Source organism: Haliotis asinina, chromosome 14 (genome assembly GCF_037392515.1).
Source record: "Haliotis asinina isolate JCU_RB_2024 chromosome 14, JCU_Hal_asi_v2, whole genome shotgun sequence".
Lineage (NCBI taxonomy): Eukaryota > Metazoa > Mollusca > Gastropoda > Lepetellida > Haliotidae > Haliotis > Haliotis asinina.
The window spans coordinates 10023580-10043038 of NC_090293.1; the positions used below are offsets into that span (position 1 = coordinate 10023580).

Genomic DNA, 19459 nt, shown 5'->3' on the forward strand with positions numbered 1-19459 from the left:
TCAGAAACGTGAAGGTTCCGGAAATCTACAGAATATTCAAAGAATGATGTGAGGGGTTTGTGGTTAATGCCTTCGGTCGTCACACTGAATGCCTATGTTCGATTCCTGTGTTAAACATGTACCGGGTGTCCTCGCTTTGGTGTAAGTGCAATATTTCTGAGGGTGGTGTTAAACCGAAGCCAGTCATGAAACCCATGGCACCTTCAAAACGATAATGATATAACAGCGTGTCTTACTATCTATGAGACAACATGCATCAAACTGGCCACGTGTTAAAATATGCATGCCTACATTAGCATTGAAATGTTAATTCTCACCAGTAAAGTAAATGTATAATCTATTTGGACTCAAACATTAATTTGAACCAACTCTAAGTGAAATGTTTGACACCAGCAACATGACAACATGAGTCAAAATATGCCTCCTCCAAATGCATAAGTTCAGCTGCAATAAATACTGAATAAACCTTTCAACAATTAAACATATTGTTGTAGTTTATTCCTTTTATATCAAACCAGGTGTAACTAACCTGAAATTCTTCCACCCATGACTTTCAAACTACCTTGCTCGGTTGGGAGAAAGAGAGCAAATGAACAAACTACACTCTTTCCAAATGCAGCTAAATTCAACATACAGTTAAGATGCTGCACGCCTCCACCCACTGGAAACCAAGGACAAGACAGCATTTCATGATCTCATTAAATCTTGGCCAATTTGCATAGGAACTACTTTGGACCTGTGACGCAGGGGTGACTTTAAATAGATCATGGTAAACCTTTTCAATGACTTAAATCGTGTTGTCATTTAATAGACATATTTATAATTCCAGAACACTTTACAGTTTGTATATTTTGTACTTGTGACACACATACGTACAAACAATAACAACAGTCTTTAACCGATTTCCTTGCATGTGATTTCCTTGAAATGTCGCTTCTGTATACCTTGAGTTCATTTCCATTGTTCATTGCGCAACAGGTGTTAGACCACGCTGAACAAAGATGGGGTTAGGTTCAACTTGACAGGCAATAATCATGTCTACATTAGAACAGGTATTTCCATCGCTTTCGTTGCGTCATTGTTGATCTTAAAATACTCCTTGACGTGGGGATATTTCAACTACGCTATACTCCATTCAATACGTTACTCAAAGCTCTCTCGCAGTGGTGGTGCTGTATAAGCAAGGCCTCTCGGATTCTGTTGTTCATCATATTAATTCTGCAATCTTACTCGACAGACTGTCACACAATGGACGAACAGGGTAACAAGGATTCCACAACAAAGCAAACTGGAAGTGTAGGGTAAGTAAAAGTATGTGTCGTAAGTGGCGTCTCTTAAAGCATGCCAACCAAACATCTCGAGTCTGAAGTACTGTACGAATCATGTCATAGCCACGTGTTGACGAAAAGGCGAGTGCTTCCTGGGCCGCTCAGGATTGATACTGTTTATGAATGTTTATGCAATATCATATTCTGTGTTGATGCTTTATGACTACTTCTGTACGACTATGTACGTCACACTTATGTATGAGTTCATTTTTTTTCTCAAATCCGAATTAGTTGGCCTCTATATTGGTTCCGTGTCAGCTTTTGAGGCAAGGTTCTCTCATCTGGGTTTGAGTTGTTGTCGGTTATACTTGCCCGAGAATAATTATCAGACATGCCGCATGATATATGCACCGATTGTTTCGTCCAAAGTTCGGAACTTATTTCGAGCTTCATATCTCAAAATTTCACATTGAACTTTCGTTCATGACTTCCTCAGTGACATCCAGTATTTGGTGTTACTTCGTTATCCCTAAATCTGAATTATCGACAGTTTGGGATGTTTTGTTCTTAGATAAATAGTTCATGCCAATTAAAACTCCATTTTTTCAGGTCTCCAATTGTGCCAGACCTTTGTGACATTGTCGAAAAATGGGCAACGAAAAACTTTAAAAAAACCAAACCTGAGGCTAAAATTGATTATGTAGAAATAAATTGGAGGAAGCTGAAATTTGCCTCGTCTGTTGCTGAATTTGACAAGGAGATGTATGGGGAAGATCCAGACTCAAAGGTCCTACTTACAACAAGCTTCGAGAATAATACAAAGAAAAACCAACACCAAGAGTTCGAGGCCAGTGAAGCATCAACCTCTACTGCTATTACAACTTTTAAAAAAGGATTTACTCGTGAAAAAACAGGGGATATTATTCTCAATGTTCCTGAGAAGATTCGGACTACAGCACCTTATTTCAGCGAGGAAATTATGATCAATGAAGATGGGAGAAAAACTGAACGAAGTAGAATGTGGAAAGGGAAGACATCTTTTGATGCCATTGCTAAGAAAAACACAATTGTCCAAATGTTAATTCTTCAAAAGGAATACCATTGTTATTACAAGATGACGGTGACTATCCGTGGAACTGTCATTGTCAACATCAAAAGCGACATTTCCCAAGTTCGAGTGCAAAATTCTATTGCCACTATCTTTGAAGATAGGAAGGACCTGTTTCCATCCTACGTCACCTGCAAGGGAAAACGCATCTTCTGGCCGATCGAAGCACATACAGCATTTAGATTCGGGGTTGAAGTGAAAATAAGGTATTGGTATGAAGACATACCGGAGAAAGACAAACGAAACCCCCCACCCCCTACCCCCCCAAACACAGTAGAACATCGTGAGGACGTCGTCGATGAAGACCAGACCGAAGTAGAAGAGGACGTTGTTGCGAGTGGCCACGTAAGTGCAGACAGCCCCGATAACACTTCCGAAAACGATGGCGATACACTCGATTATGATGAAAACCTGTTTGGTTACGAATGAGGAATGTATTTCCGAACACCATCGCACTTTTCAGATACTGAAATAAACAATAAGCAGCTGCCTCAAATAACATTCACACCTTTGCACACTATTGAATTATAGAACTCTGTGGTTCAGTCAGCTGCTAGCGTGCTGTGTAGCTCATTGTCTTCACAAGAGCTCTTAATTTTCTCCTGTTCTTTATTCCTATCGAGTGCGGACTTAAACAACAAACAAACAAATCAACCTATGTCCCACCAAGGAGTTAAAGAGGACGTACGCCTCTTTTGTGAAATGTTCTCATTTGCACGTGTACAAAATAATTGGCGATTAACAATGTTTATCATGTTGGACCTTACTCAGATCGATGATAATAATAAAAATGACAATACGGAACTTGAATCATCAGAATGGCGAGAAATTGGAAAAATAACTTAGTCGATTTCTTTTTCTATCACTTGTCAATGTTGTTATAAATCTGACTTTCACCACCAGCAATATTAGTTTGGATGGTCCTTGTCTAGTCTGTTGGAAAGTTTTGTCAGATGTTGAGACTCCTTCCTGTAAAATTGACCTTTTGCTTGCTAAAGGAGTATTTGTTGGACAAAACCTGATTGGTTGTTATACTGTAAAGTGGTTTGCTTTTAGGATGCCTGGAAACCGAAACTCTCATCATGGCCTAGAAGTCTACATTTCACTCGTCCGGCCTCGTGGACGTCTTTGGACACTGTTGCAAGAGGAACAGAAGTTGTGTTTCCACATTCTCAAAAACGCCTTTCGCTCCACAGCCTTGACTCGAGTTTATCACAGCGGAGTATGATGAGCTATACCGAATATTTGAGTGACGAGGCTGTTTCTAAACAGTGATGAAAGTACAGCCTCTGAGGAAATGTGTCCAGCGAAACCTATTTTTAACGAATAACGTGCGGCCATCGGCACTGATCGTTAAATGTTTGCTAAGCAGTGAAAGGGACAAAGAATACAGACGCTCTAGTGAAACATGTAAACACTTGGATTGTTCTAGACAACCAAGACTACTAAGATGTTGGATTCCAAGTGACTGACGACTTGCACAGTGGGTCAGTTTGTTTATACAGAAAATGACTTAAGTGTTGGAAGTAGTTTCATCATGAATAATGTCATGCGTATATGAAGTACGAAACCAAATCATTTGTTTTCATTAATTTTGTTATACAGAATTGTCTGGAAGGAATGTATAAAGGATTTGGTTAATGAAGGAAAACCAAGTTCTATGGATAGTCAACTTCCTCATTGCAATGAGTGCGACGTTTCGTTGTAGGCACAAACACGGTTATCAAGCAAGTGCACAAGTGACAAACTCAGTGCGTGTTAGTACGCCGAAACCTCGCACACATTGCAGTAAAGAACTTGAGTGTCCATGAACCTGGATTTCCTTCAACTGTACAATTTCTAAAATGCCTTGAATATTTGGTTGATGTTTATATATATATATATATATATATATATATATATATACATGTAGTGTCAATACCGTATATTATTGTTGTTATATGACATATGTTTTAGACATTGGCCTGTGTTACCTGTTAAAATGTTTTTTGTATAAACATTACAAAACCACTTATTATTTCAGCTAGTTTTCGTGTGGTCTTTTTTTTTTTTTGCTTTTTTTGTTTGTTTGTTTTTCTTTTTTGTCTTTTTTGTGTGCATAAAATTATGATACATTTGTTCACAGCATACTAGAAATGTACTGATATTCAATTTGATTGTAAATCTTTAAACTATTTATATGCGTACACGTACTGTAAATAAATAATTAAAATAATTATGTGTTGTTTTCATACTCCAATATTTACACCTCCACAACACATGTTAGTAAACCATAACTGGTTACATCATTCTTACATCATCAAGCTATCAATCCTCATTGCAGTTGCCAGTGAAACTGGTATTAGACACTTCTGCATTAACCGGCAACCATTCTACGATTCCGATTGTTTCATGACAATGCGTCTATGAATCACCATGTGTGTGTGATACTTCGTTAAAGCGGCTGGGTACTTTAGTGGTTCGATTCCCCTTACGGGTACGATGTGTGAAGTACATTCCTGGTGTTCTCCGCCGTGATATTGCTGGAATATTGTTAAAACCTGCGTAAAACCATACTCACAAAATCGTTAAAGCTGTTCGACAATACAACATGAAGCACATATGCCACGTTACCTCAGCCTCCACCACACTTCTACGATTTACAGGTTGAATACACCATGCGATTTAGAAAGAGGTCAAATGAAGCCTAAGCTATATTTGGGATAACAAAAGTAAATTTTGGTGGATACCCATGCTGGATTGGAAACCACGCTAGTAGATCAGGCATCCAATCGCCAGCACACAGTCGGCGAACTGACCCTCTCAACAACCGCGGCTTCCACAAAAATGGACATCGGACAACTGATCATGATTGTCTACTTCACGTACTTCCGTAAGGATCGGATTCCGTAAGAACGGCTCAGCAGTAATCCATGCTTCTGGTAAGAGGCGACTAAAGGGATTGGGTGGTCAGACTCACTGACTTGCTTCACGCATGTAATCGTATCCCAGTTGACGATCGTGTTGATGATTACTGGTTTGCAAGTTTCATCTGTATGTGCACATATTACTTTTTCTCATATGCACTGGCATATCCCCTAACAATTTAATAGTAGTTTTAAATAGCGAGTGCAATCGGCATGAAGCAACCGCTATAGGACGAATCAGTTAATGCACCAAGCTGCAACTAATATTTGGTCCGAAGATGCTGATAAAGGTGAAGGCTGCTTTAGTTAACCGTCTGTTGGTGTGATGATTCGCCTTGTGTCAGATAAGGGCTGAAGATTCGATTGGCGATTCGATGTCATTACCGGGGTTTAGCGAAAACAAATTCGGAAGACAAATTGAAACAGATTGCCCATTACACTTGCTTGAAATATAGTTTAATAGTATATAACCTGATTGATGACTGACCTATTAGCGTATGTTAACGTAACATCATATCCACCAATAACTTAGGCTGCCTAAAGAAATTAAATACTTCGAGGGCACATTTATTTCAAAAGTGACGAGGGTGATAGGACTTTTTAAAAAAATTTTATAGAAAATAAGTGACGAGGGAGGAAGGTATTTTTATATTTTTCTCACAGAAATACAGCTTGGGAGATTTAGCACGTGTGAATGAGTTGTAGATTCAGTCACCCTCGTTCTTACTGACACTCATTCTTATAGTGGACAAATCAATGATCGGGGCGCGGCCGAGTCAAAATTATTTTTAAATGGCAATAAGAAATTGTTACGAGCACAAATAAAAGTGACACGCCGATGCCCGTGAAATATTTCACTTTTTTAATTTAGCCTAAGGTAAATCTGTCAAGGCACGTAGACGTTGGGCATTCTCGAAGACATGAAGCATCTTCTCTCTTGATTCTAATACCGGTTCAGGGTTACTCCTTTCAAACTTCGACCCATGAAGATCTACCCGGGGTAGAACAGGTTTTAGCAATCCATTCTTGCCGCAAAAGGCGACTATGCTTGTCGTAAGAGGCGACTAATGGGATCTGGTGGTCAGGCTTGCTGACTTGGTTGACACATATCATCGGCTCCCAATTGCATAGATGCTGATGCTGCTATTGGTCATTGGATTGTCTGGTCCAGACTCGATTATTTACAGACCGCGGCCATGCACAAGGAATATTGCCGAGTGCGGCGTAAAACTAAACTCACTGACCTATTTCATCTTCTGGGGGCTGTGGGGTAGTCAAAAGATTAGGGTACCCGGTCGTCACGCTGAAGACCTGAGTTCCATTCCCCACATAGGTACAATGTGTGAAGCCCATTTCTGATGTTCCCCGTGGTGATATTACTGAAAGGTTGATAAAAACGGCGTAAAACCAAACTCACTTCATCTTAGAACTTCGCCGGATGAATGAGAAAGGACGGTCCTGCTGTACACTTTAACTTTACGTTCACACTCACAGGATGGTAGGATTCATGTAGAGTTTTCGTTAGTAGTATAGACTAGCATCGTACTTGGTAATTGCATGGAAGCTGTGGTGTAGCCTTATTAATTATGCCTTTGTATCTACGACTGCGTGATAAGAAGAGGAGCGTGTTGATATAATGATGCCTAAATACCATAACTTGTCCCTGGTGTAAACTATATCATGACATGAAAGTCAAGACGTCTCCCATTACTCTGGTTAATGTGATTATTTCAAAACCAAATCTTTTCCATGTAACCAAACAAAATATCTTTCTTACATAGATGAAATATTTTCCTCGTATGATCCAGGTTCGTACATAAAATTATAATAAAGAAGCTATAAACTGAGCAGGCATCGCCATGGTAACCCAACTGATCTTATTGTAATAGCTATTATTAGGATCGAAATCCACGAGGTACAGCTAGTGCCCTCTCTCCTTTTTCTGACGATCTGTCTCTCTCACACAAATATATACTTAATATGTATTCCTGCTCTCACCGCATACACATGCATTCTCTCACACCACACACTATCTCTTCCTCACCACACGCACACCCACGCACGCGGATGCACACACACTCACATTGGCACTCAAACCATACACACAGACATACAGAAGCACATGCTGCTCTTTCTTTCGTTAACATGAACGCTTATTAAAACGTGCTAAGTGATCGTCATATGAATATTAATTGTATAACGAACCGTGTGCTCTGCGTATGAACACTCATGTTCCATCTTTATCTCCAGATTCCTCTATGTTCCATTAGTTTGGCACTGGTGGCGCTTTACGTGGACTGTGTGTCATCATTTCTTCCACAACCCGACAACGCTTGTCCAGCACCTTCCCCATGTTTGTGTCGAGGTGACAGCATCCAGTGTGTTCAAGCCCGGTGTGTCATCCTTTCTTCTACAACCCGACAACGCTTGTCCAGCACCTCACCCATGTTTGTGTCGAGGTGTTAGTCCTGGATACAATAAATCTATTGATGCTGATAACACTTTCCTGGGGTAAGTAGTAACCTTGAATAAACTCAGTATGGTCATCTGTTGGTTAACCTCTCTTCCTCAAGTTTTCAGACAACTGTCCTCACCGACCTGGCTCTGAATTGTAATGTCATTTCTCAGAGGGACAACAACACTATTCGAACTCTCGGGAGAGGCCTGACCACATTCCGTGCCAGGTCATTCTCAGGAACCCCGAGCTCCTCCGCGTGGACTCACCAGGTTGCCTGCATGGGACAGTTTGAATTCCTGGACCTCACTGACAGTCCACGTTTTGGCCCAGATTTGACCACGTTTGTATTTCTCAGTGACACTCTCACAAAAGCAATTTCGTCCAGAATGGAGACTCGGTTACCCGACGTTTTAAAGCATTTTCCCAAGCTGACGGAGCTAGACATGGGCTATAATAAACTAACGGAAAATAGCATTAGGGGGGATTTATTCGCATCTCAAACAAAACTCCAGTCCCTTACAATCTCCTACAATCAACTCAATACGACCCCCGATGGGCTTTCATATTTGAAGAAAGTCACCTATCAAGACATTAGCGGAAGCCCAATGACGACGGTGGACATCTCAAAGCTGCCTCACAGTATCGTATGATTTGATTGCAAATCATGGTGGCCTGAAAACGATTCCTGCTAATCTTCAACGGTTAACGAAATTAGAAGAGCTCAACATGAACACTATTCACAGTGAGAAGGACGTCAGCCATTTGCCAGATCTTAAAACAATCTTCTTGGGAGAAAATCATTTGACTTCACCTTTACTTGTCAGTGAATTCATTGGAGGCACAAATCCGGACCTGCTCTGTTTAGAGTTTAACAGACGTAACAATGTTCATGTTCTCCTTTTCTACTGTTCGCTCCTTGCCAAAGCTGTTGTACCTTACAGTATATAATCCAGTATGCACCTGTTCAAGCATGTTGACACGTGATCACGGGATTTTATATCTCTTCGGGTTTACAATTCCAGACAAATCATTGAAAAAGTGTTCTGCCCTGAGGAGATTTAACCAATACCACGCATGCATGCACACAAACACACACACACAAACACACACACAAAAGCATTTATTCACTACGCCTCGGACACCTTCAACTGGGAAATACCCAGGTTATAAATATGCGTTGCCACACGGTCGTGAAAGTGATGTGTATCAACGCGCCACCGTCAGTCTCTAAATATCATTCATTCACGTGAAAAGGGACTGATGAAATAAAGAACCTATGTATACAAATGTCGTTTAACAAACCAATCGGTTGCGACGTAACAAGGGTTGTGTGTTAACAAAGTAGTTTTGACAAAGCATGGTAGTGGTTGGCTGTAATGTTTAGCCCCAGACGGATCCCCGTCAACTGGTGTATTTGGAAGTAAACCCATTCTGCAGTAAATCTCACCATCTCATCACCATGCTGTTTCAAACAATAGCTCAGTGGTCTGTATATCTTGTAGGGCATGTCTGTGTTTGTTCGAACATTGCTCATAATTTCTGTTGCAAGGTGTTCTGTCTTAGGAGTGAGTTCCATATCTGTTTGCTTGTACATCAGTAACTTGTAGTGCTATGAGTCACATGTCAGATATTATTATTAATATTCATTCACGTATTTCACATGTGGCAAAAATCCTCATTTAGTCGAATGGTTTGATTCCAGTAGGAAAGGGACAGGGGAATATTTAATGTGATGTATTTAATGAGGATGACAAATTTTCTCGTAACTGTTTGACAAGATATATTTCATTTTGTTTTATACTGCTTTAAAGATGCATGTAGCACACAATGAAAGAAGGACATATCCTTGATACTCGACATAAAGGTTTATATCTGCTAAAACAGACTTATAGAGGATAACATCAGAATACATATCGCCAGTTTGATTAACTTCAATGAACACAGATATTCACCAATCTATGTAGATTTGAAATGAAGCTCTCCCTGTCAGACAAATGTTTAATTACACTCTCGCGAAAAACCAACGACAATTTTTCAGGTACCAAAGGAACAAAACACATCATTAACGAATAAACATCCGCCTTTAATGTGAAAACTCACACATACAGTTATCCTGCTTGTACCTTTGAAAACAATGACAGTAAATTTTATTCAACCTTAGCATGCATTCATATTATATATTATCGCTTCAAACCATGGAGCTGTATTTTGTGTGGATGAGGACGGAAGAATAAGTTTTGTTTAAGCAACTATACATTGATCAGTTTTGTTTAAGTAACTGCACAATCAGTTTATATAGGTAACTGAACAATCGGCTTTGTGTAAGCGAACAATCAGCTTTGTTCAAGAAATTTACAGATAAATTTTCAGTTTGACATCAGCAGATCTCCTTCAAAAAAATTATTTTAGAAATGCATTTTACGCCAGTCCAACATAGTTTCTGGAATCCACTTCTGTAGGTAGTTGCTCTTGTGCAAGGTCCATTTCTTGTGAAACGCCATACGAGACATGTAGTTTACCAATAACTGACCACTTGACCACGTCTCCTTCAACATAGACGCAGTTAGGGATATATGTTTCAGGCTGGTCTATTGCGTCCCCGATGATAGTTGCTATGTCACCCTCGACCTGAACCTGGCGGTTGGTAGTGGTGTTTACTACCACGACAACGACGCGTCCCTGTATACCCACGGTGGTTCTGAACCGGCATCTGAAACGTTTTTCAACGACCTTCACTACAGCAGTTGTTCTCCGCATAGGTGGCGCTGTCACGCTGTACTTGATCACCCAGGAAAGAGAGTTATCTGCCCTGTTACCCTCCTCACCGGCGATGAATATGCCGTTGTTAAAAGCGGCTGCGACCTCTTCGGGAGCGATCAGTGTAATACCTACATCCGCACCACGACAGAAACCTCGTCTTATTACAACCCTCGCTGTCGCCGATGTCGTGCGTTGCTTTCTTATCTCATGATCATGTGTGACGTTTGTGCGGTTGTCGTAGTTGGCCTTGAAAAGGAACGTTGACCTTGGTGTTTTGTAATCGTATCTCCCAAAGAAATACGTGGGTTGTTCCGTACTAAATCGGACGCCGTCCCACACCACGTGTAGCTGGTAGTCGTTGTAGTCGTGTTGTCCTTTCGTTTTAACAAATGTCGCCCACGCCCACTTCTTAATGACGTCATCCAGGTCCGTCAGTTTGCTCGGCATGTTGATATCTAGGGCAAAGCATAGCTGACTGATTGATAAATGAACTCAAATTCTAAACATCGAGTGGGTGCGTGAGTGAGTTTAGTCTTGCGCCGCTTATATCAATATTCCAGCAATGTCAGGGCGGGGAACACTAGATATGGGCTTGAGGCCTATTAGTATGTGTTTCTGCTCTTCGTGGGCGTAGCGGCAACAATTAAGTAATTGAGTGAATTTAGTTTTACGCCACACTCTACCATATTTCAGTCATATGGCGACGGTCTGTAAATATTAGAGTCTGGGCCAGACAATTCAGTGGTCAACAACATGAGCATCGATCTGCGCTACTGGGAACCGAAGGGAACCTGACCACCCGATCCCGTTAGTCTTATGGCAAGCATGGGTTGCTGTCAACAATAAACATTATCATTTTTCTGAATGTCGCTCAAATATATTTGTGCACCTGTGTTACTTAAATACTATCTCGTCTTAGTCCATAACATTATAACTTTGGTACGTATTTTCTTTCGTTTTTGTCGGTGCTTGACCCTCATTCATATATATTGTAACGTCTATTCATAGTCTGTCGGTGCCGTTAGTGTTCAGATCAGAAATTACAGGTGTCTGACCAAAACTCAAGAACAGGATACGGCGTTAAATAGCAACAAGTCTCAATATGAAATCTGGATGACATTTAGAGTATTATACATAGCAAAACGTGTTCAACATACCGGAATGGTACCAGTACCGAGTAATTCCTGAACACGCTTGAGCTAGGTTATGGGACGTGCCTCATACGTCAGAACATATGAAATGCATGTATATGTTCCTATATGTGACCGGTCGTTATGCATTAAAGTGAACATGGGGACAAACCTATCAGGTGATATCTGACACGACAGCTCTATATTAGGAACGTCTACGTCTTTCTGCCACGTGTACGGCGACAAAGGACCGTTCAACAAAATCGTCAGACATATTTATGTACGACTTACCTGGCATTACCATTCCCGAGGGGAATCCCAGAACTATTAATAACTGTGTTAGCGGTACACAAAGCTTTCACATTGCATTCAATAGATACGACCCTGCAAGCGCTGAGCAACTTAGTTATCGATTATACATTCAAATTGTAAGTGAACGGTTGTTAGAACGCCAGTCCATGTACTGCATGTAATACTGATATATAAACTCTGTTAATAATCGTTAATTCGCACACATTTTCTGTACGTTTACAAGTATGAGTGAATGAGTTTAGTTTTACGCTGCACTCAGCAATAATCCAGATATATGGCGGCGGTCTGTAAATAATCAAGTCTGGATCAGACAATCCAGTGATCAACAGCATCACATTGGGAACAGATGACATGTGTCAAGCAAGTCAGTGAGCCTGACCACCCGATCCCGTTAGTCGACTCTTACCACAAGCTTAGTCGCCTTTTATGGCAAGCATGGGTTTGCTGAAGGCCTATTCTGCCCAGGGACATTCACGGGTGTTTACAAGTATGAAAAAAATGTCCGATTATGCAGTTTAAGCTACAAATACATTTGCCGAGACGCTTGAAGATCCCGGTAAGAATTGATCTTCAGCAACCCGGTCGTGAACAGGATCGTGTGGTCAGGCTCGCTGACTTAGGAGACCATGCTCATGACGTTGACCACTGGGCTATCTGATCAATGTTCTTGCAGACCGCCTCCATATAACTGAAATTATTCTCTGTGCGACTTTAAGCAAAAAAAAAAATCAAAACAAACATTTGAAAAACAGGTAACCATTTGTGTATGGCAATGCGTGAATGTGCGTATGTGCATAGATACTAATCTACTTGTACTGATAGATCCTGAAAATATTATGCAAAAATGCTAGGAACCCACATTTCATTCAGTTATAGAAACAGAAATAATGGTTAATGAGAAATTATGATTAATGACTCAGGAAACATTTACTTACATATCTTTTGAAATACAAAGACTACTGACAGCGGATAGACGAAGCAGATCTGGGGCTCATTTACGATTTTTAATTAGACAGAATTCCATTCACTAAAAGATTTTACACATTCCACGTGACATTCATTTGATAAAACTACATTATGTCAATCAACGTCACGAGCCATGGCGTTTTCATAATACATGCTGTGTCTAAACTGCACAGTAATGTACTCTTCCTTTGGTTCAACTGATTTTCTCGTCATGGGTTGACTGTTTTGATTATGCACTGTTTCCATGAATTAGACGAAATGCAGTATCTTCACTTGTAGATACCCTTTCCATAGCGTTAACCGCTGTAACTGAAACTAATATCGCCCTTATCTTCTCGGAAATACCCTCAGATGCACACGTTAGAAGTACAGTTCGTGGATTCCAGATATAGGTACACGCTACACGGTGATATACCTGTCTGACACGTGATGCAGCTGGGCTATATAATGAATGGTCTAGCTCACCCCCTCAGTATGTAATGGTTGATATTACACCTGGACGGTAGTGGCATAATGCAACACAATATGGCTTATCTTCCTGCTGCACCCTCAGGTCAGTGCGTGTGCGCGTGCGTGTGTGTATTATGCGTATTTATATGTAACGCAATGTGATTTTTTAACCTCTCAATCCGTATGAAACTCAATCCTTCATCGTGAATATCTACGCTTTTGACGACAAGGTCTACTGTACAACATTGTACGTACACACAAACATACATAAAGCTGTCATTTGTGAAATGTGGTTGTTTCTATGACAGTTGTGTGCACCAAACATTTCGTAATAGCGCAGGAAATACGAACGCTTTTATCTGTTACATACAGTTTGTTAAACTTGACCAGAGCAACTCTATATACATGCATGACCCGTTTGGTCAGTTGACGCAAAAGAGTGCAGAGAATGTTAACCGACGACCTTTTCTCGCGGATCGGTGTTTTGGAGATTGTGACAATCAACTGACAAAGGTCAGTTGGCACAAACGTCACGTCGAGTTAGCTTCATTGCATAGGGGAGCAAAGAATGTTATGGGTCGATCTTGCCTGGGCTGTTCGGATATGTTGACAATAAACTGATAAAGATGCACCCCTCACAATAACTGACCCTACCAGTTGTGACACGGTCAAGCGATAAATTAGTATTCAGTTAATTCGTAATAGCGCAGGAAATACGAAAGCTTTTATCTGTTACATACAGCTTGTTCGGCTTGACCTGAGCTACTCTACCTATACGCATGACCCGGTAGGTCAGTTGGCGCAAACGATAGGTCTATTTACTCTCATTTAAACGGGGACAAACGTCACGTCGAGTTAACTTCGGTACATGGGTAGGCAAAGAATGTTCTGCGTCGATCCTTTCTCGGCTGTTCGGATATGTTGACAACAAACTGATAAAGATGCACCCCTCACAATAACTGACCCTACCAGTTGTGACACGGTCAAGCGATGAATTAGTATTCAGTTGGTCGGGTCAATCTGAAACATTCTGAGTACGGAAAACGGAGATATGATACTGTTTACAGTTTCAGGTACGTCCTCCAAAGTTACAGACATTAGTACGATGTTCAAGGACTGGGTATGGACGACCTACCTCAAGACTCCCAGACAAAGTTTGCTTTCCAGATAGTTGAAGATTACAGAAGTTGATATCGAGCTGAAATGGGATAGAGTGAAGAAAACGTCATTAACGCCTGAATACAAGAAAGTTGCGTCGTCACAAGAGGACGAACACGTTCTCTATGACTCCAAATACTACAACAATACCAATAAAGATCAACAACAAACATTCCGGGCTGAGAAGGAGACGGTTTCCACAGCAACCACCAAACTAACCAAAGGTTTCTCCAGGGATATAAACGTCGGCATCGAACTTACCCTTCCTCCAGATCTTTACCAACCTTCCAAAGCAGAGGCCAGCTTTGGACATCGGCTGTATGTGGATAACGAGGAGCAGAACACTATTGAAAGTAAGGTCAAGTGGTCAGTGGACACAAAAATCACCTCCAGAAGTAATGTCGTCACTGTAGCTGAACTGACAATAGAGGAGACGAGTTGTCTGTATGAGTTCTCAATGGACGTGAAACTTAAAGGGACGGTCCTTGCAGTCATACGGGACACCCGTGCTGAGAGGAGACACGTGATGACTGTCCAGGGAGACGTGGCTACCGTTTTGAGAGACATTAAAGACAAAAACAGATCTGGAAAACTTTCTAATGTAGTTATCAACAACTCTCGGACCGTTACCTGGCCGGTGTCCGGCTCTCTCCACCTTAAATACGGAGTGTCACAGACTGTCAAGATACATGAACAAGAATCTCAGTCCAATAGTGAACAAGAGTCTCAGTCCAATTGATGTCAGGGTTAGAAATTTGGCAGGAACATTTGTTCCAACTGCTGATGTTCGGTTTTGAGTCCACATAGAGGAGTTCACTATCAGTAAACCAGCAGACATATTCAATACATCCTTGCGCCAAGTTGGTTAGCGTGCTGTGCCTTACTCCAGATAACTTTATGTCGGTTCAATCTATAAGCATGGCATGCTTCTTAGTTTTGTACATATGTTCAACTTTTTATGTCTGTCTATGTTCTGTATATTTGTACATATTGTGCTCTCTCACTCACCTTCTTTGGGAGGTAAAATCTGTATTAACCCAACAATGTTTTGTGATGGATTCCAGTATACCCACCGGTGTTAACTAGTCCATGCATCTTCTTTAACGGGACAGTTTCGCATGCGTGTCAAACATTGTGAAACGTTTCGATTATAACATACTGTGTTTCTGTATAGTTTCTCGTGCATTTGAGACAACACTAACGGAGGGTGTACGGATCAACACTGATTTTATTACTGCGATGAATATATATCTGTGACTGTAATGGTTAACTTGTATTGCCATCAGTTTTGTAGTGGTAACGATAGTAATGCTAATTTAGAATTAATTTAATTATACCACACTTTCAGTGTTTTAATTTGCCCATAAATATTTCAGAAGACTGTACATCTCGATCTGACATTACATGTATTAATCTCGAACAAGTTTTTATTTCATTCAAATCTGAGCAAAAGAAAATAATGTGTAGAAAATATTAATATATAATTCTAAAGCAAAAATTAACTTTCAGGTGCGTTTTAATCATTTTGTATAGCATATGATGTATGTTTAGCTTCAGTTGGTGAAATTAACCATGTTGCCTTTTTTGTAGAATAAAACTCCCCATCATCTACATCTCCTTGTGTTGTTTACGATGACCTCAGGAATTCTATTGGTCTGTGAAAATTTCTTAGAATTTAATCTGTAATTGTCGTATGAGGCGAATGAGGTATGATAAGGTTCACTGACAGGAGTAGTATTCTAATTTCGCAGATCGATGCTTGTAACATTAGAAGTATCAGCAGTTAAACAGAGAAATGAGACTTGACAGTTCACGAAGGTGGAGAGGCGTTTTAATTACACTAAAGTTTACTCACTAAACAGTCGAGAGATCACTAACTGTTGTTACTGCATGCATTCGTCTGAAAACCAAACACGAGGGTGATTCTAACCGGAAGATACATTCATGAGATACTAATAGCAATAGTTTGTGTGTGTCGTGTGCGTGTGTGTGGATGTGTGATGTGTGTGTTTTGTGTTTTGTGTGTTGTGTGCATGTGTGATGTGTGTTGTGTATTGTGTGTTGTGTGTTTTGTGTGTTCTTTAACGCTGCACTCGGTAACATTTCATACATATGACGGTCGCCGGTACATAATTCAATCGGGAGCAGACAATCCAGTGATTAACATCACGAGCATGATACATCCTGCCCACCCGTTAGTCGACGCTTATGAAAAGCTGGATTTCTGGAGAACAATTCTAACGAGGATTTCCAATGATAATAACACTAATGAATTCAGACTACACAGTTCCAGAGGGGAATTTTAACGATCTGAATGAAATCAAAACTCCTATTATCGGGATTCACTCATGGTTAGCAAAATGTAACAGGCTTGAGCGAGTCTGGCAGCTCCTACTATAGAGGTGTCGTGTCAGAAAACACATGATAGGTTTATTCCCAGTTTCACTTGAATGCCTAACGCCTTGGTGCTCACACTCTCACATATTCAAATGCGTCAGTACCGTGGCCCATGTCAGACCTGAACGCCCTGAGTATCTTCAGGGTATTCAGGACGTACTTGGCACTGCTGTCATTTGGGTATTGTGAATGCGTTGTGCGATGAATATACTACTTTAAATATCACACAGATTTCAGTGTATTTCTAAGAACCACATACGATGCCTTTATGTTCCCTAATCGGCCGTACTTGAATATATATGTTGCTTTTGTTATTACTGTTTAACATTAATTCACACACATGTTTAAATTTGGAACATCTCTCTTTAGAGTTTAACATACGTAACAGATCATATTCTCGTTTCCTATTGTTCACTCTTTGACTGAGCACCTGTTCAAGTGACGTTCTCGAGTCGTGGAGCGGATTCACAAAGAAGCCAGATCTTGAGGGTCACCACCTCAACACGTCTAAGTGAATGAAAGACTTGCTCACGACCTGTCAACCTTAGATTGGTAACTAGAGCGTTTCAATCGGTTGTAGGATTACCATGTCTGAAATAACCATGTCCGTTTGTCCTTTGAATTCTTGTGCACAAAAAACATGTTCCTGTTTTCTACAAATTGTGCAAAAGAGACCGGTTAGAGATAAAGAGCGACACAGAGAGAGAGCGGGAGAGAGAGAGAGAGGAGAGAGAGAGAGAATTTTCAAGTGTGATATAAAATGTATGGGTGTCTTCTTGCCTTTGACGCCTGCAGTTTTGCAGATACACTTTACAGACTTTCCCTACAGATTGAGATAAAAATCCAGTACAGATGAAATTTTACTTTGCGAAGAAACATTTTGGGAACACGTCATTGCTCACATCAGATATGATTCCCTGACAGTGAGTTTGAAATGATAACGAAATGTTGACACGTGATCAGGGGATTTCATGCCTCTTCGGGTTACATTTCCAGCCAAAACTTTGGAAAAGTGTATATCGCACGCACGCACGCACGCACGCACGCACGCACGCACGCACGCACCGTCTCTCAACCATACACTACCGTCATCAGATATCATGTGGTAGTGAATGGGATGACTTCAAAGTTCCATGAAGGAAATGATAACTGTCGAATATTACAGGGCAATTTTTTATGCTTCCAATAAGCATATATATGATAAATGATAAAAGGACAGAAGGACATTCCATGGGCACTCTAAAACGTTCGAACGAAAGCGCATTGAAACTGACATTTCTCTGCTGCAAACAGCGCAGATTAGCATGTCTTTGCTTCCTCTTAGTTCTTTACTTTAATGAGAGCGGTTACACTTTGCTTAACTTCTCCTTTTGTGTGTTTCGTATATAATTGAATTCTTGTGAAGTAACTTTTGAATATTTTGTGTCTAATTTATTGTTATGTCATCATTTGAGAAACTTGGAACGTGATAGTCATTGAAAATATCACTGAACACATTAGTGATCACTTATTTGGTGTTTCTGTTGTCTAGTGTCGTATCTGAACACGTTTTCGTCGAGTTTATATGTGTGGACACGCCATTGAAAAGTGTCACATTCGTACACATTCTTACAACTTGACACTGGTAAATTTATGATTTTTTTGCTTCTGTTCATTGGAATATTTCAAACAGTATCTCTTGTAAAAGTAAACACTGTGAATCCTTTAATTTCATTACAGAACTCCATATAATTTTTCTAGCAATTGGGTATTTACTCCCATGTCTGTTTATGTATGAGTAATTGCATTTTTAGGAGTAACCAGTATTTTGTATAATCCCACTAGTTAATAGAATTGAGTACTTTTACATTTCTTATCTTTATTGGGTAATTAACTAAATATATAAATATAAGTAGTATTTAGTAATTGTCATAGTGCCAGTTGACAGCCATTTCTAACTTCTGAACATGGAATGGAAGTCATGTGGCTATTAGAGTAAATCCAGGACAGTGGCGACGGCTATATACTATTGCGTGTACGTGTGCGTGTGCGTGTGCGTGTGCGTGTGCGTGTGCGTGTGCGTGTGCGTGTGCGTGTGTGTGTGTGTGTGCGTGTGCGTGTGCGTGTGCGTGTGCGTGTGCGTGTGCGTGTGCGTGTGCGCGTGCGCGTGCGCTTAGCTCGGAGCCACGACCCCTCATAGACAAACCAATTTAGTTGAGCCACAGGTAAACTGTAGCGCAAATGCGGTTGGTCACCGTAGAGAATATGTCCAGTCTCGTTATATGCGAGCGAAGCGAGCAAAGGTTGGCAACGCACCTCCCTCGCTTCGATTCAGAAAATGTTTCATCTCAAAGTAAAATATCGCCATCATCAAAGGTACACTCCCATTTCCTCACTGGGTTGTGCTCTCAGATTTCCAACCCCATATTTAATCATTACTCACGTGAAATATGGTCTATTCAACATTTTAGTGCAATCAGACATCAGACCGTCCTTCACCTCCATTACGGCCAGCTTCCGGTTCAACGCAGTGAAGTAACAGGTTATAATTCCGTATGGAATACATA

At 40.6% G+C, this 19459-nt stretch overlaps 2 protein-coding genes and 2 pseudogenes across 2 annotated transcripts; 3 read left to right on the plus strand and 1 right to left on the minus strand.

The window, feature by feature from the left end:
• The first annotated feature begins 1248 nt into the window (after positions 1–1248).
• LOC137262090 (uncharacterized) lies at positions 1249–2805 on the plus strand. Its single transcript, XM_067799871.1, has 2 exons — positions 1249–1301; positions 1878–2805. The coding sequence occupies exons 1-2, from the start codon at positions 1249–1251 to the stop codon at positions 2803–2805; spliced, it is 981 nt and encodes a 326-aa protein (XP_067655972.1).
• Positions 2806–5202: 2397 nt separating this feature from the next.
• Positions 5203–17461, plus strand: LOC137262091 (protein flightless-1 homolog; annotated as a pseudogene).
• On the minus strand, positions 10111–11686 carry LOC137262203 (uncharacterized). Its single transcript, XM_067799998.1, has 2 exons — positions 11658–11686; positions 10111–10955 (listed from the first exon to the last, which is right to left on the minus strand). The coding sequence occupies exon 2, from the start codon at positions 10945–10947 to the stop codon at positions 10159–10161; it is 789 nt and encodes a 262-aa protein (XP_067656099.1). The 5' UTR covers positions 10948–10955; positions 11658–11686; the 3' UTR covers positions 10111–10158.
• Positions 13422–15429, plus strand: LOC137262019 (uncharacterized; annotated as a pseudogene).
• Positions 17462–19459: the final 1998 nt, after the last annotated feature.

What these genes read in the sequence shown, in the direction of transcription:
- LOC137262090 (XM_067799871.1), top strand. Translation starts at nt 1,249, where the DNA reads ATGGACGAACAGGGTAACAAGGATTCCACAACAAAGCAAACTGGAAGT. An exon ending in AAGCAAACTGGAAGTGTAGG is followed by an intron (nt 1,302 to 1,877) that starts GTAAGTAAAAGT and finishes CCATTTTTTCAG; the next exon opens with GTCTCCAATTGTGCCAGACC.
- LOC137262203 (XM_067799998.1), bottom strand. Translation starts at nt 10,947, where the DNA reads ATGCCGAGCAAACTGACGGACCTGGATGACGTCATTAAGAAGTGGGCG.